We start from the raw sequence: 27,243 nt of genomic DNA on the forward strand, positions 1-27,243 counted from the left end.
ATTTTTATAGTCAAAGAGGTCCTGAATGCAAAAACAAAAGCGCATGTTCAGCTTAGGGTTGAACCACGTCTGGCAGCACGGAATCGCCTTTTTCCGTAGCCCTTTCTCTTTCTGTCGCTTAGAACTGCCATTTGCTAGACCGAGACAGTAAGCATAATGCGATAGCACGCGGCGGAATCCTCGAGGCGATCGGCATCACAGACAAAATGCAATGGTCGACAGGGAGACTCCGGAACGCTGAAGCGCGCGATATCATGCTTACGCATACTTTCACCGTCGATCACTTGCTATCGCATGTGCATGCTAGAAAGAGGTGATGTCGTTAGACATGCACGCTCTTGAGACACTGGCGATTAAGCTTGGCGAGTATATGCTAAAGCAAATTGATAAGTGTCCATATCTGGGAAGCACTGTTACATTGAAGTGTGACCTTAATGCTGAGATCAACAACAGGATCAGAGCACTGAGTCTGCAGCATTTGGAAAGCTACGCTCCAAGGTTTTCAGCTCACACGACCTATATTTGGCTACCAACACTTCAGTCTACATGGCGACAGTGCTGCAAAATCTGCTCTACTCTTCGTAGCGTGCATCGCCACCACATACGGACTCTGGATAGTTTCTACCTCAAGTGCCTTCGTACCATCGCGAAGATTAAGTCAATTTACACACTGCGACGCACCACGCGGTGTAGCGCATTGCATGTTCAAACGTTGCTTGTGTAAGTATCTCCGTTTGTAGAGAAAACACGCAGGGTACAACAGACAGAAAATGCATCCACGCGTGTTTATGCAGATCACTCGCTTACAAGCAACCTCACGCATGGGTTCAAGCGAGATGCAAGGTATGGCACACCGAGCCCCACAGTGCGTATTGGGTACGTGCGTATTTTGGAAGATCTGAAACCGGCTTTGAAAGAGTCAGAGCCGCATCAAAAGTGGGTCACCTGTTAAGAAGCTACGGTGCCACAGACAGACACGCACGAGCACGCATGGGAGTCAAACAGTCTTTTTTGCTGGGATTAAACCGATCTCAAAATAGCAATCAATAATAAAAATAGTATATTAGCTATAAAATGTCAAATGTTAAGGAATGATTTGAATAAGGGAGTGATAATAAAACACATGATAAGCAACATAATAATTTATTATTAAGTAATCACTTGATTCACATACAGATTCACAGCCTAATCCAGAAAAAAGAACGACTATAAACAGACAGATCTCTCGTAAAACGATGGAGTACGAACTTTACGAACAAAACATTAAGCAAATTACTTTTCACTAATAAGTAAAACATATGAAATAATATCCGTAGGATTTCATGTTCCGTCTGTGTTATAATAAAGAAGAATTATAACTGTTTTCTTATCATTGACTTAGAAAACCCAAGTGCTAAATAACCTTGAGACCTTATTAAGTACAATGCTTTAAATTCAATGTACCCAATAGAAGCAATTCGTAAAAGACGTGGTAAATAAAATTTGTAAGTTAACTTAAAATTAGATCCTGGGTTCTACTATAATTTAAAGAAAACAAAACTTCGCAAAAAAATGTTGGTTTGTTCTTACTTCTTGCAACAATTCGCGAAAGTACAAATCATACTAAACCAAAAATCGAGTCACTCACATGATCGTTATCGAACATGGATTTGGATTAACGAAACATTGTAGGCCTACACTGTATGCAATAAAGTTCGTAAACCATCGTGTTACAATTCCAACTCCATAAATAAAGGTATTCTTAATAAAATTAAATAAAGCCATACAAATGGGAAGACCACCGGATTAAGTTAAGATAAACTTAAATATAGTTTGGTTTGAGAGCTGACAACTAGTTATCAGTCTTTGAGAGAATTATATACTTGTACTAAACGGCAAATACTGAAACTTCTTCGTTCAATAACCTCCTTAAAAGGTGAGTGCCACTATTTGAATCCTCTTTATAACACCATCTGGACTGGACATGGAAATTACTTACCCCCGGTTTCTGAGCACATTTAGCGGTACTTTATCTATTCAATAGCGTTTTTATATGAGTTTAAACGCTATCGCTATCGCGTCGTGTGTATTTTACAAATTACTCATAACGCAAGTTCTATACACGCGCCAATTTTTATTTCCTTTCTTCTCTATCACTAATAAGGAGCCAACATGTAAGGATTATTATTGATTATACATAAAATTAAATGTCCTCTCAATTACCGGCTACTTAATGAGTATGTGTTCTTACATTAACATCATATTATACTCGTACTACAGACTATGTTTCTCAAAAACACTTTAGAATAACTTCAGCTAGAAGACTACCTCATATCGTACCACATACTTCTGAACTAAATAATGATTAGATTAAAATGGAATGCAAATGAAATTCAATAGGGAAATTCATAATAAACAAAATATCAGTCGTCAAAATCCCGTAAACGAAATTATAAAAATGTATATTTAGCGATAAAGACTAGTTGAATGAGTTAAATCAAATTGCAAACACTTCTAAAGTAGCCGTCAGCTCTCAAGTATATAACAGATATGTACAGACAACGCTTATCAAAATTATTGTTTGAACAAAATAAGTTGTACCAAAAATAAATCTCAAAAAAACAGCGCAATGGCACGTAAAACATCATATACAATACAACATAAAAAAGTATTTTAAGTACTAATTAAGTACATTCTGATCTAGAACAATTTGACAGAAAATCACATATACAACAATTATAGTAAATCGCGAACAATATAAAACATGTGTGAGGCAACCATTATTGAAAATATACTGTTCAAAAAACCAATAAAATGTAAAACTAGTCATTATGGCTTCTCACATAATATATTTAAGGCGCGCTATTCAACCAAACGTACATTTCTATAAATCAACACTACTACTTGTTTACTTTTAATAGTAGAAAATAGTACGCGAATACGTCATGCGTTGTATAAAATAATATGACATAAAGATGGCTTTATCGTCAGATAGTATAAAGTTAATGAAAGAATCGCGTACTTATTTTGCAGGTAAACATCGTGAAAACTTGCGATGACCACGCGTCAATAAAAACATTATAACTTATCGGTACAAAGAACCCTGACAAGGTTTTTGATATTGGTTTCAATGAATAGCACGCCAATGGCTGTAAAAGTTATACTTAGGCTAAAAAGTAGCAGTAAATTAACAAAGGTCCAAAAATCACCGGCAACCATAACAAATTCCCATCGGTAATAAATAACACTTTACCAACAAGAGGTTGAAATCAGTTATTTTGGTACACAAGTACGTCGAATACTGCTCAGCCGTTTACGTAATTAAATTACCAACTTTACTACACTAAACGAACAACACATGAAAAGCATTAATAATTATAACTTATCTAAAATATTCTAAGTACTTCCATTGCGGTAAAATTACTTCGTAATATTTTTGTGAAATCAACAAATAATTGGCTGGTAAATCAAAGTATTGTATGTGGGTAACACTTATTTTTATATAATAAATAAGATTGGGTTTCGGTAAAGTATTGTCGCTGGTTGAAGATGATGTTAATCCAAAATCATTACCGAAAAAATCTATAGTAGAAAGCTTAGAGAGTAACAAAGGGAGGTCGAATTAAAGCACAACTATTAACAAGATAAATATTGCTGAATAACTCTCACGTTATTCATATTATCTTGATTTCGTCTATCAATGATGATACTCTTTCTAAATCAGCAACAAATCAATTAACATGAAAGCAGGTTGCTCCACAGCGACAATACTTATCCCTATGTACACAGATACATGTTCTAAATCTAGCGTAAGTGTCTTACAAATCTAAATTAGTAAATATATTATATCTCCACTAACACATGCTACATAATATAAGATATTCCATCGAGGTAACTATTCATACGTCACTTCCTAATAAGAAGGGTGTAGGTACCACGAACAAGTCTACTCTTAACAAGGAACTGTCGAATCAGCCAATAAACTACTTTACGATGTTCCTGAGACTCTTCTATAAGATGCAAACGGATATCTCTCGTGTTTACTAAACAAAGATTTTCGCATTTTTAGGCTTTACCTTGATTCGTTAATCAATCGTCAATCTAATCTAATCCTTCATAACTATCCTAAAATTGATAAAATCCCTCGTTAAGAGTAAACAACATTAACATACAAGACAGTCAGTTTATTATATTAATAGAAAACTGAAAAACCGTACTCGTAGGAATGGATAGAATGAGATATTTCATACAAAAAGAATAGGATGCTTTAGTAATGCTCGCAGCGATATAATCCCACTAAGCCCGAATGAAGTACATCCAAAACATCATCATATAATTTAAGTACAATGCACGAGTGCATTTTTCATTTATCTTAATATAAATTACCTCTCTAGAGAGATCACTCACAGATCTCAAGTAAGAGGAAATAAGAGATTATATCTCTTTTGAAATTTGCAATTTTGCAACACAACACAATATTTGTGCTTTAGTAGTAGTTACTTCGTAAGAGCTAAGTACGGTTTTTAGATTTCAAAAGTACAGACGTGTAATTTATACGTAATACTAGACGAAGGGGAATTTTAATTCAAGATATAAACGAACCGAACGAACATTCGTCATTGACCATACCTGTGCTCCATACGTGGAAAAGTTAGTGATTTCAACGACAATATTAATAATATTGCATCTAAAAATACTTTAAATTGCCGCACGTTAAGGCTTAATGCAGTTAACTTCTACTCGCTATAATACATAGCGAATGCTCTATGTTTTTATATTTAGTTGCCTAAGAAATGAATTTTCGTTCGATTGGTTTGTACTATCGTATTATAAACCAATAAGGATTGCGAGAAAAGCGAAACTATTTTTGGATCCCTTGCATCCTCATAATATTATTATGGGATATTGACTATTTCTATGAAAATATTTTATATAAGTCATAAATTCAACTACAGCACAAGCACAACTAATTTCTCCTATTGCTTGGTTCACTGAAAATCACTATCCTAGCTATTCATTAGAGAGAATAAATATGTAGACTGTTGAATATGTACGTATTTAAGGCAGCTCATTATAATCGGTCAATAGTTCGCTTCACTCACAATCCTATTATTATCACAATGTCAGACCAATTCTGAATAAGATTTTATAATTTTAGTATTACGGTACAGTAAATATAAATAAGTGAAAAATCTATGAATTCCTTCATTAAACATCTACAAATTATATGTTTAAATACCATGGTTATATGTTTCTATTATTTTATTAATATTTTGGCACTATTTAATTGGAAGAAAATATTGGTGTTCAATACTGTTTATTTTAATCTAGGCACGGGTATAAGTCGGTTGACACAAGCGGCTACACTACATTCTCAAAGACATTATACATAATCTATAAACTTCTTTGACAATGTGTAAAGGTCTTTATACTCTATTCTAAACAAATGTATTTTGGGTAGGTTCCCGTTTTCAAGACTAGTGTCACCAAAATGTAATGTTAAAACTGAAACCGTCAAAACATTACCTTTTGCCCTTTATCAATTTCGTATTGTTTAGAATAAAGTAAAGACCGGCCATATGTCTCACTATAACAAATTTAGAATGTATTGCTTCTGCTACTCCTTCATCTGCTATGTTAATGTTAATATAATTGGTCTCACTAATATATTGGCGGTTATACATTGGGTTACTATGGAGACCTCGTATAAGACAAAATAAATGTATATTTCTCACAAAAGTATACAAACTCAATAAATTTTAAGTATAATAATTGTGTATAATAATATAATGAAAATATTTTTTAAGTACTTAATTAAGTCCTTGGCATCCACATTGGCAGATTTTGGTCTTGGTTATTATTATATAACTGTGTTATATTTCAAATACCATATACTTTTAGATTTGGAAATTGATTAACATAACTTAAAATAAGTCTTGGTTCAAATGACTTGGATTTAAATAACATTGACTTCATTTTCAAATAACATACTTGTGTATATTGATGTATGAATAAATACAAACCTACAAATCTAATATGTTGCTGTCTAATAAACGTGTATAATATTTATTGCAAAATATGTAAATGTATATCTGTTGAGCAGGCGTTGTATACATGTTATATTGTATAAAGAAAATTAAAAATTATTTGCTATAAATGTTGCAATGCAATATTGTTACCAACAGTCGTTAGCTATTGTCATTACCTGCAACTCATATAAATAAAATATAGTTGCTGATCTATTGCTTACTTCCTATTGTATATTGAATTCCTACTATATTTAAAGGCTTCTGGGATTAGAGTTGTGTTTTAAATATCGGCTACTTTATAATTTGTTTAGTATTGACTTATTCAACAATTAGATTCTGCTACAGACAAACCTCATCATTCAATAAGTACATAGACAATATGAGTTGTAAGAGTTATCTGATAGTTATCTATTGGTTAGTAGAATATATCGAAAACTGTCGCCTACTAGATAACACACAGATATCCATAGAGAAACAAGTTGTTGGTGTACAAAAGGTACTAATTGTGCAGTCCGCTAACATCAAATCAATAGTCTACGATTAAGTATTTCGTGTTATATTCTAATATGCATGTATACCTGAGATAGTAAAACAATCTATTAGTTTAAAAGATTCAGATGTTACCAAGAGATTTATAAAACAACAATTTATTTTGGTGCTTGCCGAGTAACATGTAGAGTTTCATAGTCATGGCCACCATTAACTCATCAGGAAGAGTGTTCGTGGCATTTAGAATTTGTGCTTTAATATTTTCAGAATTCGTACAATTACAAATATTTTTTAAGTTAAAGCTTATTAGTTAAACACCTTGAAATAGAAATTCACCATCAGAGATAACCAAATGACATTATTGACTATGAAACTCTACAAAACTCAAATGATAGTTAAGTATGTATTTGCCGTAATAGTGTGGGGTATAACCTTAGGTTTGCGACGAGCCGTAAGTGCCGGGTGGAGGTCTGTACTCGAGGGGAAGAGCCATCACTTGTTTCTTAGTAAACGCGTATTTCCTCACTCCTATGTTCTTCAGCGTATTCTCTCGGCGGCACCCTTCACTGTAATAACGAAAGATAACATTAAAAATAGAAGTATCAAGTATGTCGAAAAAGAGGAACTAAGAAATGAGTTTCACTAATACGTTCTAATTCACTTTAAACTTAAAATACCACATAAATATTCTTTAACCATACATCAACTAATACAAAATTAAAATTTCTTAATGACTATTATAGTCTCCAAACTAAGAATTATTTATTGAATTTCTGCGACTTGAACACAGCTTAAAACCCTAAAAAACCGAGATAATATAAAAATTTGCAATAAAAATGTTATACAGCAATATTTTACTTCCTTACCTCCTCATAATACTGAGCGCCTTCTTCATCTCATGTTCAGCGAGGTGGTACTCGGTGGCGAGGATAGAGCACTGTTCCAACGTCACCGACATGCCAGTCCTGTCTTTAGCACTCTTGCACGAAGTGAATCTCACACCTATAAACAAAATATTGATTAGATACTAAGTTATCAGTCCTACTAATATTATAAATGCGAAAGTTTGTGAGGGTGGATGTGTGTATATTTGTGTTTGTTACTCTTTAACGCAAAAATACTGAATATTTTTTTACAAAATTTGGCACACATAGCGTTTTAAACCTGGATTATCACATATAATACTTTTCCTCTTGGATATGTTCTCACGCAGACGAAGTCACATGCAGAAGCTAGTAGGACATAAAGTCATTGATTCAGATTATGAATACATACGCTCCAACGACTGGCCAAGGACTGGCCTCGCATAACCTATTCGATTGCTAAAGAGACAGCAAATTTACGAAAGAATCTATCAAAATTACAGCTAATAAGCTAACAAATGCAATTGTTCATGTGGTGAAACCAATAAACATTGGAATATGAAACTGCTTAAATAACTTAATAAAATAATCTTACCATTCATAAGTCTGGTAGCCAACGATGCTAAATGTAGAACTTCAACATTCTTCGGTATTTTCTTGTGAACCGATATTCGCAAGTTCTCCATCACCTCTTCAAGTGGTTTGGTTCTCGATGAAGCTAAAATATAGAACATAATTGTTTATTTATTGATGCACATTGACACATTATTTTTACATTGACACAAATTGTTACAGAGCTTTTTTACTAAAGAAATTCTCGGATTTAAGTCACTCCAATATACCCGTAGGCCGTAGACCATGCTTTGCTTAGCCTTTGTTCCCAACTATGTTGGAGTCGGCTTCCAGTCTTACCGGATGCAGCTGGATACCAGTGTTTTACATGGAGCGACTGCCTATCTGACCTCCACAACCCAGTTACTTGGGTATTAACGCGATACCCTTCGGTAAGACTGGTTGTCAGACTTTCAAGCTTCTGACTACTGTTAAAGACTGTCAAAGATCTTGCGAAATGACAGCCAGGACCCACAATTTAACGTGCCTTCCGAAACACGGAAGAACTCGATATGTATAAGATGGTCACCCATCCACGGAACAACCTCGGCAAGCGTAGCTCAACCTCAGAGATCTATCCGTGCGGCTGTTGTAAACTAAGCGTAGTAGGCCGTAGACCTGAGACCATATATTATATATATTATGGTTGGATTCTGGCCACACAGAATATAAGTTTTAAGCAAAATATAACTAGATATATGCAAAGCTATAAATCAGAATACCCTCTTCTCAAATATATTTCTATAACAAAAAGATTGTGTGCTCACCTCGACTGGCCGCCATATGATCAGTGGGGAATATCTTGGAGTACTTATGATAGTACTTGTTCAGACGGTCCAAGTTGTCGCTGTTGGAGTGATACTGTGGTGTGGTCTCGCCTAGCGCCTCCGCTAGCGTCGCCTTCTCGTTCACACCGATGTTGAAGAACACTGCTGTTATCGTGAACGATAGGTGCTGGAAACAAATCGTATAGTCAGATAATGTTGGATATAATGTTTAGTATAAAAGGTATATTTCAGTAAGGAGGTAGTAAGCCTTGCATGATACAATTACAGTGTAATTATTAATTCAATGCATGTCCAAAAGAAGCTACCATAGCAAACAGGCAACTGTCTGCTCTATAGGTCTGCGGGTGGCATTGTGGTTAATTTTGAGTAGTTTAGTTCTCTACTAAGTTGTTGAACTATTGTAGTGAAAATGCAATAAAATGATCCATGTTTTAGCGATTTTCAATAGTTTCTGAATGCGTTTAAATAGTGCGATCTGTAATTGTTTGATTCTAATATGTCACATAGGATTCTAATAGTTTTACTTACTTCTTTAGAAGTGAACCTGGTGTATAGAGAATCAGATATCGGTATGTAAACTGTCAAGGCTCCTCGCGTTCCACTCACTTGAGGCACTGATGAATTGCTGAAAATTAAAGTAATGTGAATATTTTTAAAATGTATGTTGTTACTATGTATATGACGTATCAAAATCCTTCCAACATTATTCTTTAAAAAGACAAATAACTACTATTAATTTGGCATTCTATTATTTTTGTACTAGTGCTCCACTATCCATGGTCCTGGCCTAATAGGTATTGACATTTTACAAAAAAAGAAGCACTTATCTTTTTACAGTAACACTACGCATCGTCTGGCTACCAAGTCATAATAAAAATATTTTGTAAAACAGGGATGTCAAAGAAGATGACAGGACCTTAATATGTAATATTGTAAACACAATATTACATTTTTAGCCTTGGTCCAAAACGCGATTGAAAATTTAAGCATGCCTTATATGTTAACCCAGCGTTTCGATCGGATTGTTAGCAAAAAATAAGTTTTGTGTTTGTGGGAAGTAGTGTTCTTTCAATAAAGTTGTCTTACCTATGTCCAACCTTAGTAAGTGTAAACACAACAGTCTGCAGGTCTTCAACGGCTACCACCATATCTCCCCACATTGCCTTCTCCGTGGAGTACAGACTGAGCAGGCCCTCGAACCCGCAGAGAGGCCCAAGTCCTGAACTAAGCAGCTTGACTATTACGTCACCCGGGATTGAACATAGCCAGCAGAGCAGACCAGCGGTTACGGTTGACAACTGTAACAAAGAAGAGAATGAAGAATGCTTGCAAGTAATAAGTTAAGGGTGATTACACTGATTACCCTTAACCCTTGCATTTTTAAAACTTCTGCATTTATAAAATTAGTAAAATAGAATTATCCTACTAATTAAGTTTGTGAGTTTGGATGGTATGGTTTGGTGCATGTATGATTGTTACTTTTTCACACACATACTACTGAATGGATTTTTATGAAATTCGGTAAAACGATAGTTTATAGCCTGATTAGCCCATGCGATAGTTTTTAGTTATAAGAGTTTATAGAGGTAGATGTGCCTTACCGCTTGTGAGAAGCAAGTGTCCCGCCTGGTCTGCAAAGCGGCGTGTTCCCGCGCCCACTGCGGTGACTCACATCGTAAGCGCAGCGCGGCGTGAGACACTCGCATCCATTTAGCTACGTCGTCCGCACTCGACCGCACCCCGTCCATCAGACCTTTGATCGTCTCTAAATCCTCCTCTGATGATTCTGAAAGCATTTTTTTGTTTATTAATAGAGAATCAAATGCGCATTGAGTGCAAATTTCTGGTGTATTTAGTCCCTACTTGAAGACCTTAGCATGAATTATTCAAGTAATGTTATATCTTCTCTTTGAAAATCTATACTAATCTTATAAAGCTGTAGAGTTTGTTTGTTCGTTTGAATGCGCTAATCTCAGGAACTACTGGACCGATTTGAAAAATTCTTTCAGTGTTTGATAGCCCACTTATTGAGGAATATATATATCATCATGCTACGACCAATAGGAGCAGAGTACCAGCAAAAATGTTATAACAACGGGGAACATTTTGAACCATTCTCTCTTCTATGAAGCAAGCGAAGTTGCGCGAGTCAGCTAGTTAACAATATTTGTTAATTTACGGACGTATTTGAAGTTTACTTTATACATTAGCATCATATATATTATGTGTCAAAGCGGACAACAAAAAGCCAGCCTAGGCTGCCCGAGGGTCATATTGCACGCATCCACGAACAGATCCTTAGATATCTATTCGTGGATATGTGCAAATATTTGTATGGGTCGCAACTCTTGTTCATTGTAGTAGTCTTATAGCGTTTGTAGTGTACTGGTGTTTTTATGCCAATATCTTTGCTTAACAACAGCATATAAAAAAGCTAATTTAATAACTACAATAATGACTAAACGAACAATAAAAGAATAGTTTAGTTAGTTTTTCATATCCAATAGAAATGAATTACCGTTATTCTCAACAATCTTGTTGAGTTGTTCATTGAGGGAGGTGAGGGAGTCTTCGACCACAATCCCGACGTTGCGCAGATAGGTCAGATTGTTCTCCCTCGTCGCTTGGTCTACTTGTCCGACGGTCGGCAACGTGGTCGACTCGCGTCTTGATTCTAGCGCCTGTTGACAACAAGAAAAAATAGTATATACCACTACGCTGTGTAAACTACTAATGCTACACACTTATATAAAGTCATGCCACTGTCAAATAGCTAGTCTTAAACTTGCTGTGCCTATTTATTTGTTAGGAAAACACATAGATCGAATGACGTTACATTGTATTTGTCACATAGCAGGCTAACACTACCAACCTAAATACCAACAAAACAATGTGGTCATTACGAAATTGCTCAGCCACGGCATTTGCGCACATATTCTTTTATTTTTTAGAATAAACTTGCCAGATCGATCTCCGGAAAGAGAGACGTGATGTAAAGGTCCATTTCTACTTATACTTGGCTAAAGGCTTTTCTAACTTTCATAGATTCAATGCTTATACGACGTTATCGTACTTCTTAGTTATTGGTTTTAGAGATCGCACAGCGTTTTCTTCTACAAATTCTAATACGAAATATATTACAAACGTTTCATCTTGTTCTTTAATAATAAATAATATATGTAAGATCATTTATTCGCGTAACGTTCAAGTGCAAGCATTCTGGCAATATAATGTTCGCATGTACACATACAATGCCAGCAAAATAAAACAAACGATTACTCTGCACATGAATCTCAAAATGTCAATCAAGAAACAATGTTTACGCAACAGCCCATCGAAGTACACTCGAATGAATTTAATATTAGAGCATATCAAAATCTTTATTTTTAATATTTACAATCAAGTTCTTTATTAAAAAAAAACATTATTCGCCAGAACTTAAGAGCATAGCAAGTAATAGCAACATAACAATGCGCAGAGCCAGCAACATAAAAACATTAAAAGAAATAAGTTTAACCCACCTTTCTCTTATCACTCCTAAGTCCATCAACCAAACAACGATAAGACACTTGTTCTAAAGACGCCGAACTTTTGAAATCATGTCGCAGACTTCCGTGCCTCTTAGTACAATCGAACGACAAACTATGGCCATCTAACTTTGGCTTGGCTAATCTCACAGACCGGAAGGAATAATTCAGGCCGCCTCTTTCAATATTCTCTGATTCGTTCTTAAAGTAATCGTTATGGAATTGTAATTCTGTTTCTAGAAGTTTCTTAGCTGGGTAGTTGGATATGTTAGGTACGCTGGAGGAAAGTGTTGGGGGTTCGCCCGTGGGAGAGGTTTCTTTGGAACTTGAACTCGATGAAGCGAAGGTATCGCAGTCTGATCCCGTGTCGAACATCGCTAGTTGTTCCGTGAGCCGCATTATAGTTGAAAGAGTCTGGAAAATGTACATAAAATGTTAATATGTTTGTACGTTTGATCAATAATGGTTCAATATCTTCAATATTTTAACTGAATCTTGTATAATTAATTGATGGGGTTAAGCGTTTACCTGTTGGTCGGCATCTTCGCACGTATTCTTCGGCCATCCAATAAAAGACAGCGCCTCCTCAATGACTGCGGGCTCCCATTGTGCCAATATACTCTTTACTTTACTTTTTATGCCTGTAACAACAAAATCAGAGTTAGCACTCGCACATATTTTTGTCATATCAAACTATCAATGTATTCTTGAAGCGAACAAACTAGTATACTACGAATGTGCACGTGGTTAAATGCGTATACGTGTACCGTAGAACATGATCTGGATACTTTACTACCAGACAAATAGCTACTCTTTATGAAATGTCGAAAGCACATTTGAATATAGAAATACGGTGTAATGACGTCATAGTTTCGTTCTTTCGTTGGTATCAAATGAGTGCTTAATAAAATGTTTGTCTGTATTACAATTTTAACATTATTTTCGAACAAATTACATAGCATGAGCAATTTAGATAAACCTTTCACTAGCACACGTTTTGCAAATTGTTCGTTCACTCGGTCAACTACCCATTCGCGGAAAGAAATATACACACGCGGCATACATACTAAAATACATCAACCGCTGCATATAACAAATACTTTTATATGCATAAAGTTCCCAATTACCTTCAATCGCCGTATTGATCTCGGTATACTGTTTCGCGTGTAGTAGCATGATGATTCTCTCCATATCCTGCGACACTTCGTCTCGGAGCCGCCTCACAGCGACCACGTTGTCGTACTCCGCCTGTATCTTGCTTGTTATCGAGTTCAGCTCGGCTTTAGTGCTGTTTATATCTTTCACTTGTTGCACCAACCTGTAAGAATTGAAAAATATTTAGTAAAATAGTAAACCGGTTAAATTCTGGCCGCAATTAAGAAATAAAATTTTATTCACTATGCAAGTACCACATGAAAACCATGTTTGCATATAACGACAAATCCTGCTCTAGAAACTATTCCTGTGTAAAAGAAAAATATGTGAAATGCCACGCGTGAAGTTGACTTCTCTAGGTAACATGGTTTGGTACTTATTGACTGCCAAATCCTTTCAATTATTACCATTGCCTAGTGTCACGTAACATTGGGTTAATTATAAGTCTCGAAGTACCACCGCAATTTTTTTCAAGGATAAGGTAAATATCATAAATTATTATTAAATTTAAGGGGCATATTTCATTTTTGATCAGTTTTAAAACCTCACCTGATAAGTCCACCAGTTCTCTCGCTCTTGTGCGTGTGAGCAGCAAATGCACCGGCAGTTACGATATCATGAAAGCCGGTCTTGTTCAGAGTGTCGTTGTGCACCCACATGCGTTGCAAGTGTAGGTTTATTGGCGCAAATTCTAAGCTTGCATCCTCTGAAACAAACGAACATAAAGTTTAAAAAAAATGTATAATAGTATGCAATGAGGAAAGTTATTGAGCTGAGAACATGCGGCGTGTCACTAAGATTTACTATTAATATTCTTAGTAGGTGCTCGAAGTTTGGTGACGTGCCTGGTACATTATGAGACTAACATAATTGTAAATGGCGAAACATGGGCGTATTTCTTACATCTCTGTCTACACCTTCGGGTTTAAAGGGCATGATACGATAAAGTTAACTATCACATGAACTATTTTACGCTATCACTTCTTTGCACAAAATGGTCATAAATTTAGTCTCACCTTTTCTACTGCTGGCTTTGAAGAGGTGCTTGTCCATATTCAGCATGCTGCGCCTTGAGTGGCAGTAGTGTTTGAGCAGAGACACGTGCGTGCTCACCAGCTCCAGCTGACGCGACTGCCACTGACCGCAGATCTCACCCACTGATAGTAACTCTTCTAGCAGTTCTTTCTCTCTTTGGATGTATATGTCGCTGGAAGATTTGTATCAAGAATACATATTATTTATCTATCATATCTCATTAATGTATATGTATAATGATCTGTAAATACATAGGAATTACGCTAGCAAAGCTAAATTGTCTAAAAATACTTACAGAAGTTGAATCGGCATCAAGTAGCATAGCTTCGGCTCCGCCATGATCTCATGCACGGTGATATCTCCCCCCAAGCCCGAATGGAAGCGATACGTCACTTGGTGACTGTTCACGAAGTTCTGCTTCAAAAGACTACCGTACGACGGGAACTTCAATTTCAAACCGAGTCTTGGAGGTAAGGACTGCGATCGACGGTGGCATAAAACCTTCTGCGGTATATCTATGCTGTTGCGGTCGTTCGTGTGACTAGGACTCGTACCAATGTACGAAGGCTCTAGGCTCCAGCCGTTGATGGTGACGAAACCAACTGTTTTCTGGTCCCTTGTGATAATTGCCACGCGCATCCTTTGGGCTTCCTGTGCAAACGGTAAAATGCTATTTAAAAACCAGGTGATGCTATTTTTATGACAATATTATTTATTAATATTTTTACTTTTATCAAACAAAATGACTGTTGAATGAGTGGATAACTTCAAGGTTTCGTAAATACGTATAGAAAAGATATTACTAAATCTGGAATTGATTTAATAGCGCGCGAGTTCTAAAGCATACTGATACATACTCAATTTTATAATGACTATCTCTGCTAGAAAACTGGCATGATGTTTTCGAAATATGACAATACCTGTATAGTGCTCAGTAGCATGGAGGTGTATCCCATCGGCACAGCGGTCTCGGAGACCCGCTCCTTGACATCGTAGACCACAATGCGCACCAACGCCGAGCCCGTCAGACCGTCGCTCGCTCGGAATAATATAGTCTTCGAAAAGCATGGGTTACTGCACGTCTGTGTACAAAGAAATCATGATTTTGTATGTAATTAATGTATCTATTTTGTTATCAGATCATTAATTATTTAATTTATGTAGTTGACTGATGGTTTTCGAGTACATTTAGCGGTAGTTTATCTATTGAATAGCGCCTTTTTATATGAGGTTAAAGCTATTGAATAGATAATTTACCGCTAGATGTACCTCAGAAACCAGGAGTGAGTAGACTGCCTTAATCAGCTTCTTGTGCAAGCAATGGCGAAACGTCAGGAAAGCTAAGGTAGATTAGTATCTTTTGGATATAAGTTAAACAACGAGATAGTTTACAAGATGCGATGTTACAAACGGGAAAATATATGAGGCTATTTGACGCCATGTTAGGACACCCAAAAGCTAGTACGATGATCGATTTTAAAACTAGTTAGGTGCTCCAACGCGTTTGTACCCAACAGCGCGAATACTATCCCAGATCAGATACGTAAGTCGGGCTTTTGGCTGATTGAAATTTTTGGTTCAAAATGGCAAGAAGAGAGACTAAGGGCCAGTTTCACAGCATGTGAATAAGTTTCAGATAACCTATTTATGAGATAAAGTGAGCGCATGCGTACGAAATTAACTGACAATCTTTCATCAGATAAGTTACCTGATATTGAAAAGTGACGAGGCCGAGCCTGAATTGTACTGGGTTTATATTTAATTAAATAACAAAACAACCCTAATGGGTGAATCTTGATATCGATGGAAATTCAATTTCAATTTTAAGAAAAAATCTTTATCACAGCCCATAGACGTGGTTTCGAAACGTAGAAATTATGCAATATGAACATTATATTAGAATAGTAAACACAACATTCCGTCTTGCATGACACGTTTATCTATGCAACGCTTGAACCGTAACAGATAAAGCGTAGATAACGCAATGCTAACAAACTATTGATTCATTGTCTACTAAACAGCTTATAGTACAGTTTCCTATTTGAGGAAGGAATTTATGAACACTATCAATTAGATCGCTTTACTGATGTCGTTTATTCAGAAAAGTCATTCTGAAGACGCCTATTTACTTAATTACTGTTTTATCTAAGTTGATCATACATCAGCAGGATTCAATCGATTACCGATCTATAGTAAATACGCAAAATGTCTTCAATCGAGAAGGAGTTTACTACAAGAATTGATCAACCGTCGTTCCCTGCTGTCGACAGACTAGAGTCCACCCGAGGAACTCCTTTGCTATTTACTTGATGTGAGCTTCAAATCCATAACTACATGTACATATACATCGTTATCTGTGGGGCGAAAAAAAACTAAAACAAGCATCTTACATCGAGTTTTGTTAAAAATAAATATTTTCAGCAAATAATTATGTAACTAAATCTGAAAATTACATTGTATGAAATGACGCATAAGGAATGAATAAAGACAATGAAATTAAAATGTCAAGAGCAGTAACAGTACGATATCTGTAGCACTTACCTCAACAATTTCCGTAGCGCCGTATCTAACACACAGTCCCTTATCGTACTTGACGTAAATGACGATGAGCGGTGAAGGGGGCCTGCCGTGAGCGTCACACAGCAAGTTGTCGCACGACAAAGCCAGCTCACATAGCGGCACTTCGTTCATATCTAGGAACAAACAAACATTTGATTAATAATAATCACTTCTCCCGGAATGAGAGCAGGTTAAGTCTCGAGTAGATCATGCCACCCAAATTGCCCTTTGATAAGGGTATTGCAGAACGAGAGCAGGTTTAAGTCTCGAGCAGACTATGCCTCCCAAATTTCTTTTTGTGGGGTATTGCATTATCCCAGGAACTGATTAAATAATAAATGTGATAGAGGTTTAGTAAGCTTCGTACCCATAGCCACTTTCGTAAAAGACTGATGCGTATGCCACTCAACTTTAAACACTAAATTACGACTGCTATTAAATACCTGATATTGATGCACTAAAATATATGCTCGATGACGACAACACTAAATATAAACAATACGCAATTTTCCGCCACATAAGTCAAAAGTTAAAATCATACATCACAAACGATCATTACTGCGAGAGGTGTCACTATCTGCGGGTGGCTGGTGAGCTAGATTGCCAATACGGATACCAATTTGTCACGTAATATCGATCAATTTCGATTGCAATCGTGGCACATTCGGTACTTTAGGAAATAGAGCTTTTTAAACCCTTCGAAAATAGTGTACCGGGATAGCCAACTGATACATCGTTATCTATCTTAGTTTATACCTGCTACTATTAAAAGTTAAGATGTAAGTAAATTTGTGTACTTATAATAAGGGGATAAACTTCCACTGTACGAACTTAAAAATATTTCACCGTGAGTAATGTATAGTTTTAGATTTAGTTTTTTTAGCTAAACCCGGGTGGGTCGGCGCCGCTAATCGTTAATATTCAACTCTAGAAATAATGGAATTTAAATTTTGGAAATGCATTTTTAGCATTGATTATTCTTTAATCACATATAAGAAATTGGAGAAATCATAAAAACAACATTCGTTGCGAGTCAAAATACAAATCAAGTAAACTTCAACAGATCAAGACGTAAACAGTCTGAAAACTTCGAATTAAATTTCTTTGTACGGCTTCTACTTCTCAAGTACTTACGGTGATTTAAATGTCAGAATGTACCTGTTGCCCAATGACATGAACTGTATAAATAAATTTTAAAGTAGCAAAGAATTATACAGGTATCGTATAACGTAATCATCGGTGTCGCAAAAAAAAACAAATTTAGAAGTAAAATTGTGTTGAAAAATCCAATTCGTTGATTTATGAGCCCCGTGCGAACATTTATCATCATAATTAATTCAAACTGCTCCGTACAACCGGTGAAGAAGAAATAAAAGATCATTATGAGATGTCAGTGTGAGTTATGTTTGCCAATCAACTGATGACTGACTTATGTTATGTGACAATAAGTTCTCTTGATAGCCACACTGACGCTCGATGTCAATACCATATCTTAAGTCAGAGTTAGGGCTATCTGAATAAAAATGGAGATGCCTTGTATCTAAAGAACACCTCGATAACCTGGAAATAATGAATGAACTGGACATTACGTTATTAATATTACGAAATATATATGAAAAAAATTACCAGTTACTATTCCTTTCTGCAGTCTATAAGTAGTTATATCTATATTGGGCCTGATTTTGTTCAGTCTTTCCCTCAGTGCATCAGCCTGCGCCCGTATGTTATCGTATGGTGCGAGCTCGATCGCCTTCAGCCACAGCGTCCTCTCCGACTCGTGGAACGTCGCCATTTTGTAACACACGCCGTTCTCCCAAACTGTTTACATGTTAGAAAAATATACACAACATTTTCCTCAAAATAGAACATCGAACATTCGTCTCTAAATTACTGTAGTGAGCAAAAATAAATTGTTTTAGAAACATTGGAAACTGCTAAGAGTGTAAACATGAAACTATACACTACCGCTATCAAGGATCAATCTATAACTAAGACTATGATATTATCTCGATAGTTTTCCAGATAATTCATCTCTACTATTTATTACATATTAATATTAGATTTTTTTTGGATGTTGCAAGTAAAGAAAAATAATCAAATAATATTTTGTGAATATCTTGTAGGTATAGACATCTAAAGTTCACATAAAGGTAACTGTGTAATTAGGGCACAAGTATACGCAGCGAGGAAATAGGTATATGGAAAACGGCGGAAGAAGTCGCCCTAAATGGCAATATTAATGGCCTTATAAGGTCAGGCTCGTCATCCGTAATGTAGATAAAATGTTTTTGCATGGTCACGTCAGAAATTGAGCCGCATAATAATTAATTTCGATGTTCAGATTATGTGACGAGTATTTAATTATTCTAAAGCATCGCTTTTATCGCATGATTCTACTGAAATTATGGACAATACGCCTCAAGTAGTGGACGTCATTAAGAATACATATTATCTGGGGGCACGGAAGTGCCCCCGCAAGTCGAGCAAAAAAAAAGCGGCACGGCCGTAACATCCTTTTCTCGAAGCAATTCGGGCTATTTTTGACGCCCCTATAATTTCGTTGTGGATAAAACAAGAAGCCTGGATTTTCAGCAACTAATCAGTCATTGTATAAACACGGTATATTAAAAATTTCAGTCAATTTGAACCAGTAGTTTAAGAATGACAACTTGTTAAAATTTTGAATTTTGTCACTCACTGATTCACTGACTCACTGACTCACCGATCATCAAAAGTCTAAGGTACTTCTAGCAGACTTAGAAGCTTAAAATTTAGAATACAAATAGGGTTTAGTGTCTTAATCATGGGAAAATTTTAATATTTTCTAATTTCGGTCCAGTTTTCTAAATACACCAACTGCAACAATAACTTTGTAATTCTATATAAATGTATAAGATTACAAGGTTACATTTGCAGTTAATGAATTATTATTACTGTAGAAAATAAAATAAATAGGTGTAAATAGGTACCTACTATATGAGGCATAACGGGAGGGGTAAAGGGTGGGTAAGGGTGTTTAGCCCATGAAACTAAACACCATTCCCATAAGAAAATATGTTGAATTATGAAAAAAAAACGTCTTTCCATACAAATTTGACTTATGTTCGCTCTACAAAAAGAAGTGAGATGCCATCAAAAACATTCTGTAAAAACCTCAAGTCTCGCCGTAAAAAGTTGTGAGATCTATATAATACCAAGTCGATTAATCTATTTAGTCTCTACTTAAAGGACCTTCTGTCTTAAGTTATTACGTATGTTATTATCATGCCAATTTAAAAAAAATACCTTTAAAACAAATACATCGACTTGGTCATCGCAAGAAAACACAAATTCGCCATTATTAACATTTCAGGAGCATTAACTTCTTGTCGTTCTGTGTAGTGTGATACATACTAATAATCAAATCATGCGATGGCCAGGTCGGTCTATTTGTTTTAGAGGTATTTTTTTGAAATTGGCATGATAATAACATACGTAATAACTTAAGGCAGAAGGTCCTTTAAGTAGAGACTAAATAGATTAATCGACTTGGTATTATATAGATCTCACAACTTTTTACGGCGAGACTTGAGGTTTTTACAGAATGTTTTTGATGGCATTATGTATGTACGTAGTGAATATTTTAAGTTGACCTCGGCATTCGACAGTATTAGAACTGCATTGAATGTTTGTTTATTCAAATAGGTCGGTGTTCGTCGGCTACGTGTAGGAATAAGGAAACCCATATCTAACTTGAGCAGCGATAACGGCCACGCAGTATTTTGCGATTAACAGCAGCTAACTACACAGTAAAAAGTGTTTCATTTTTCAAGTCTCCCTAGTCAAATTCTTGGTAAAGATAAATCGCTCAATATGAACATTTTTTGGGTTATATCGTCAGAAAATTTGTCTGTAGGATATTTTCAGATAATCTCTACATCAGTGCAAATAAAAAACGAGATACCTTAAACAATAATAAAAATAAAGATCAGATACATACCAATTTGAAATGGCCAGTGTCCATTTTCATCTTGCGATTGCACTTTGATTTGATGATGCCCTAGTACTATTACCCCCATGGGCTCGTACCATGGCTCTGGTCCTTTGAGGTAGAATAGAAGGTTACCTCTGAGACGGAACCATCGTACGGAACAACCTGTGACAAAAGATAAATGTTTCCGTTATATAAACAGTACTTATTAAAAAAAACTATATAATTAGATAAATAAATCCTAGAAACTGTATGCAGCTGTGTACAATTTACGTTCAGCTTTCGAAAAACGTTTTCCCACCCCGTGTTAGGAACACCCGAGTGCCAATGTTTTCACAGAATACATACATACAAGCTCAGCTCAAATGAGACTCATAAATTGTTCAAACAATATAGAAAGCGATTTGTGGCTCTCGTTGTCAGTTGCACCCACGGATCGATAAACCATTAACGGGGTTAAGTAATCTCTGGCGCGGCAGACCTAGTACAAGCTTGATTGTGTTTACAGATCATAATATATGAATATATTACTGACCATAGCTTTAACGTTGCTAATCTTTTCGGAACTTTAAAGGTCGCCTCAATGTTTATAAAAACGAAACAGAAAGAAGACATCGAGATAATTATAGGTTTAATAAACAACAGAACTAAGGCAGACGTAACTTAAATTGCGTTTTCTATTTCGTACTAAAAATTACTCTCAAAAACTTTCAAAAATCCTTTTCTTTATTTTACAACCAAAATCGAATCCACTAGTCGTTTTATAATACATACTCAATCAAGTTTCAAATTCACACCTCTTGTATCAAACTCTTTGCATTGCGCATCACCAGAAAATCTGATGCGCCCGTCGATACGCCTTAGCCAGCGATCGTGCGACTAATTTTCGTAAGAATCTCATATAATGGCACTGCTCTAGTATAGACCCCAGTTATTTTCCGATATCCTCTCTTACAAAATTAAAATTAGCAGTGCCCATTCAACCACTTATTGATCAGCCATCGTTCACGGAAAATGATAATTGTTCTATTTTTATAAATTTGCAGGAAAAAGTGTTTAGTAAGTGCAGACATGTTTTGAGGGACCAGACCGTTACATTAAGTGAAAATTAAGTATAAGTGAATAGTCACGATAAATGTAAACTTATTATAGACAACAGATAAAGCTATCAGGTATCAGATAGTATAATTGCAATCGCCCTTTTCAAGTGTTACCATTCTTATTTCTACATTTCTCGACATTTTTTATAAAGATTTCCTGTTAAGAAAATGTAGACTTTCTTATTATACCAGGCAAGTTTCATACACATTGTGTATGTAGCATAATATAATATGCCTGGACTTTATACATCTGGCGGTCTAAACACAAATTTACGCTAGATCTCGAAGCTCTATCGCCACACACGATTAATTATTTAGGAAGGTGGCTCTCCGCTGCGACGTCAACAGTTTCCAAGTCTATAATGTATGTCTAGCACAAGAGACCCCTGCATCTTTATGGTATAAGTTAATCGCAGTTAGACTTGCTAGTTTTATCCACCCCATCGATATTAAGGGAGCAGCTTTTTACACTTTTCAAAACTAAAAATGGCCAGCTGCCCTTCTGTCACCAAATTCGAACATAAAAACTTACGATAATATCTATATATTAAACGAACACATAGCAAAAGAATATATCGTAATCATTTACATCAAATTCGATGATATACATTGAAGAAATAAATAGGCGTATAAATAGACTGGGGTGTATCAATCCCAGCCTCTAGCTGTAAGAAGGCGTTGTGAACAAAAATAACTAAGCATTGACGTCAGTGAAGGCATTGTCCATCCCTATAAGACACAAGTACTCCTAGTCATAACACTGGTACGATTTATATTCGTTTGTTACCTTATTGAATCAAACACGATAATCGTATAGTCGTGACCTGTTTCTCGTTAACTTATTTATATGAATGAATAACAAAAACATTATAATAGTATGTTATTTATTGAGAACATAAAGTTATAAAACCTCTTTTTTGTTTGCGAGAACGCGTAACGCAGAATCTTATGCCACAGTCTGTCACGAATCACGAACAAAGTAACCCTTAAATAATGAATAGTAACAAAGACAAAGACCTACGAGTGTTTGAACAACTTTAACGCAAGGTCGACCTCTAACGAGCCGTAAGAAATAGTAAATAGCTAGATTACTGAAGATAGTTCGTGAAACACATTATTCTGATGGATTTATTACAGAAATAGTCTTCATCCTGCAACTTTACGCCCTTGCATCCCCGAGGGGAGCATAACTAGGAGATGAGAAACAAGACGCGACGATTCAAGTAAATTACAACCCCACAAGGTCTGCACTCTGCAACGATCTAAGCTACGATAAAACGGCAATGTATATTTATCGTTCGTTATTACTATTTGTATCAACAATTTTATAGCAGTTTTTGAACTAAATAGTCTATACGATTTCGAACTTTTACCTTTTGACTAGTTTTGCGTGTATTAATATGTATTCTCATCTATACTAATATTATAAAGCTGAAGAGTTTGTTTGAACGCGCTAATCTCAGGAAATACTGGTCCGATTTGAAAAATTCTTTCAATATTAGATAGCCCATTTATGATCATAGGAAGGCTATAGGCTATACATTATCACGCTACGACCAATAGGAGCAGAGTACCTGTAAAAAATGTTACAAAAATGGGGGAAAATTTCACCCATTCTATCTTATATGACGCAAGCGAAGTTGCGCGGGTCAGCTAGTAAAAAATATAGGTATGCATATTACACCGGTTACATAGAGGTAGTAATCGGTGTTCCTCCATATGTATGTATAAGATTGAAATAATAATGGAAGGGAGTATTATGCATTCGAACCCACTTTAGATAAAGAGATGGTAAAGCTGAGCCTGCAAACATCTAAGGGTGGGTTCCCCCGGAAGCGGTACTAATCCGAGCGGAGAATAACGGATCGCGAAACGACGAAAGACACTGTTTCCAGTGTAGAGATTTTGAGAGACTGCTTGAGTGGAATCGCTTCCTAACACGTCTGCTGTCGCGCACGTGCTGACGTCGCAGTCTGCGGTCTGCAGTTGCCTGCAAACTGCAAGGGACACTACAGATATTCTTGAATCTCATTGAAATTGACTCCGAGCGCGGTAACACTGCGGCTGCAGTGTGCGTATATAGAATGCAGCCTTTCTAGGACTGTGGTGACGGGCTGCTAGGCTTAGTCCTACATCATGGCTAAAGTAATTAGTCGACGCATTTTCCGTCTTGTTTATGTCATTTCGTGGGAATAAGGCAGTATTGTACTGCAGGCGGATAAATGACTGGCACATGCATGCCAAATGTACACGATAACAATAACCTTGACTAAAGGAATATTTATGCTATCGTATTATTAGTACGTCACGGCGCGTAGTGTTTAGTTAAAATTACTACTGATTATTAATATTCTAACCAAAATATTAGTACAGCTATTTAAGATTCCAATAAACATTTGCATATAATGATAGCTTGTTGTAATTTTAGAGTGCAGATGGTTACATTGGCAGGTAGGGTTCATGTCAACTTTGTTGCACATAAGCCTATCATTATTGATGTACATTTTAAACCACCCTTCTGTCCTATGTTTAAGGCAAATCCTTATTATTATTCTTGCCCAGTAATCTATATTACTTAAAACGAAATTATATTTTTACAGCTTCTAGAACTCAATTACTAAATCAAGCAAAACACATAATTCTATCATCAAAGTAGGCCAAATGGTAAATAAACAAACTCATTATCTTGAAATTGTGACAAACAAGTACACAAGAAAATAAATAATGTTTGTAATAGATTTATACATCACATTAATGGAATATCTTTTGAAATAAATTGAGATAAACTGATAGCCTGCTGAGGAAGAGGATTTTTCAATAGTTATTACGCAACTTGACTACATTTTTTTTTCGAATCTAGCTTGATTATGAAATTTGTAGAATATGACTAGATGAAAAGGGTGGGAACAACAGTCAACTAGCCATATGTACTCATTTTATTTAACAGTTTTACAAAACAAACATGTAACACATGGTTGAACCATTATGAAACATGTGTTACTAATGAAAAATATTATTAATCCTAAACATGGTTTATAGGTTTTTTTTATTGTTGCATAGACGTAAAAATAATCAATTAATAATTTAGTTTCTGAATAAACATGAAAGGTAAAAGAGAATTTAAAGTTCTTGATCTTGTAAATTGCCAAAAAAATAAACATGTAATAAATATTTCTATAAAAAATATTTGTTTACATTAGATATAATATAATAATCTGTTAAAATGGGCTTTAGATTAAACAGATAGTCGAAGAAAACACTTAACACAGCAGTATTCAGCATCATTAAATTTTATGTACAAAAAAATAAAGGTAGCTGAAGAGGTAAAGAGTTTATATTTACTTATAAAAAACATGTTTTTGTGAAAATATTATCACATAGCAAATGATTGACAGTGTTTATCCATTCAATGTTATTTTTAGTCAACTACCCTAGTTTCTTTACAACTCAAATAAAGGTAAAAAAACTAAGATTTTTATCTTACAATAAACAGTAAAAAGGTTTAAGTGAATTCTAGCCAAATAGCTTGTTTGTAGTAGTGATCAGAATACACCTTGAAATAACAAGGCTGAAGTACTAGAAATCATGTGATACAAATTATTTTACCACTTAAAAAATTAAGTAATTGCTGTACAAGTGACAAACGACAATAGAATTGTACAACAAATGCCTTGTGTTAGTAGCACATAGATATGCTAATGCAACACTTAAACAATAGATCATGTTTTTCAACAATTAATTATTTCTACATGTACATTAAATTTTCTGTAGATTATTATTCTACAAATATTTAATTTATTGGCTTCTAATATTTAAAAATTACATCAGGCCATCTTGGCACAGCGCTAATATTTTTTTTGGAATTATTGATTAAAAACCTGTTAAAAAGTGCTTACCTTCTGATCTTCTGAAAAAGCCATCCTGTCTTTCTTTCAGCACCAGAACACCCTCGCGATCAAAATTCTGTGATGTTTGAGATGCTAGCGCAACTAATTCTTGTTTGTTGTATCTCATATTTACGAAATTAGTAGAAAAATATCATCACTTGTATTTAGCAAGCGAATTTTTTGAAACTCGAGCGCAAAGATATATACAGCGATATATTATATGATTAGAATTTTACGCCATGTGGTCAGTAGATGGTAGAATTTTAGTTAATGGACTGTTTTACGGCATCTTGCAAGGTTAATTTTTTATTTTGTTATTTTATTCGTACTCCAGCCACTGAGATTTTGTATGATTTGACATTTCATTTCGAAGTGTCCCAGTCACAGATAAAATTTGTTAAACCTAGAAACAGATTAAAAATATTTTCTTTTATCTACGTCTAAAGCTCAGCATTCATTGTAATACATTATCTACTGTGAAAATTAAACAGGTGCTTTTGAAAAGTATAATAATATATGCGTTATATACCTTCTTAACAATGAGTCACACCAACACGACCAAGTATTATTACAAATTATAGTTATTTTTTGGACGTAAAAATATTAATAGTTCTTATAACATCGAAATCTGAACTTAAAAGTGACTTATAATATGAAGTTATTAATAATATTATGATAATATTATGTATATTATTTAGCGAAGCTACTTTTTGGTATGTGAGCTTAGAAGTGGCTACCTTTTCCAGACTTATTAACAAATATTGTGATATAAATGAATGAATAATTATAAATTACTAGCTGACCCGCGCAGCTCTGCTCATGCTTTCTTGTTTTGATTTAATTAAGAGCGTTTTCATTTTATTAACTTTTTAGACCTGTTTTGGTTTTGTAATGTGACTTGATACGAGATTATTTTTCAAGTGGATGGTGTAACTGTGTCGTACATTATTCTAGCTATACAACTTGCCGCTGCAATGGCTTATTTCCTTCAGCGTATGGGTAGGGTTAGGGGTTAATAATCATGTAACAAACAATAAAATAACATTGTTAGCTAATTGAAAAATAAAATGACACACATACTAAATAATAAAATAATGTAATCAAAACTGTAACACTCTGTACAACAATCAAAGTACATCAAACGGTGCGGCAACGTCGCGTGCGCCTGCCGTCCAATAACAGGACGCTAGGAGAGAGAGGCTTTATTGTAGTAGCATTCTTTCTCATTTTAGTTTCATTGATTCGAATAT

At 35.3% G+C, this 27,243-nt stretch overlaps 1 protein-coding gene across 1 annotated transcript; it reads right to left on the reverse strand.

The window, feature by feature from the left end:
• Positions 1 to 1,127: 1,127 nt before the first annotated feature.
• LOC142986313 (inositol polyphosphate-4-phosphatase type I A) lies at positions 1,128 to 26,329 on the reverse strand. Its single transcript, XM_076134760.1, has 19 exons — positions 26,003 to 26,329; positions 21,016 to 21,171; positions 18,663 to 18,854; positions 17,019 to 17,170; positions 15,398 to 15,559; positions 14,773 to 15,128; positions 14,459 to 14,649; positions 13,992 to 14,148; positions 13,415 to 13,605; positions 12,816 to 12,928; positions 12,282 to 12,701; positions 11,279 to 11,441; positions 10,362 to 10,546; positions 9,847 to 10,058; positions 9,289 to 9,385; positions 8,740 to 8,926; positions 7,956 to 8,078; positions 7,364 to 7,499; positions 1,128 to 7,063 (listed from the first exon to the last, which is right to left on the reverse strand). Exons 1-19 carry the CDS (start codon positions 26,118 to 26,120, stop codon positions 6,931 to 6,933), a joined length of 3,444 nt encoding a protein of 1,147 aa, XP_075990875.1. The 5' UTR covers positions 26,121 to 26,329; the 3' UTR covers positions 1,128 to 6,930.
• Between the last annotated feature and the right edge of the window lie 914 nt (positions 26,330 to 27,243).

The sequence above is a fragment of the Anticarsia gemmatalis genome, chromosome Z (genome assembly GCF_050436995.1).
Source record: "Anticarsia gemmatalis isolate Benzon Research Colony breed Stoneville strain chromosome Z, ilAntGemm2 primary, whole genome shotgun sequence".
NCBI classification, from domain to species: Eukaryota; Metazoa; Arthropoda; class Insecta; order Lepidoptera; family Erebidae; genus Anticarsia; species Anticarsia gemmatalis.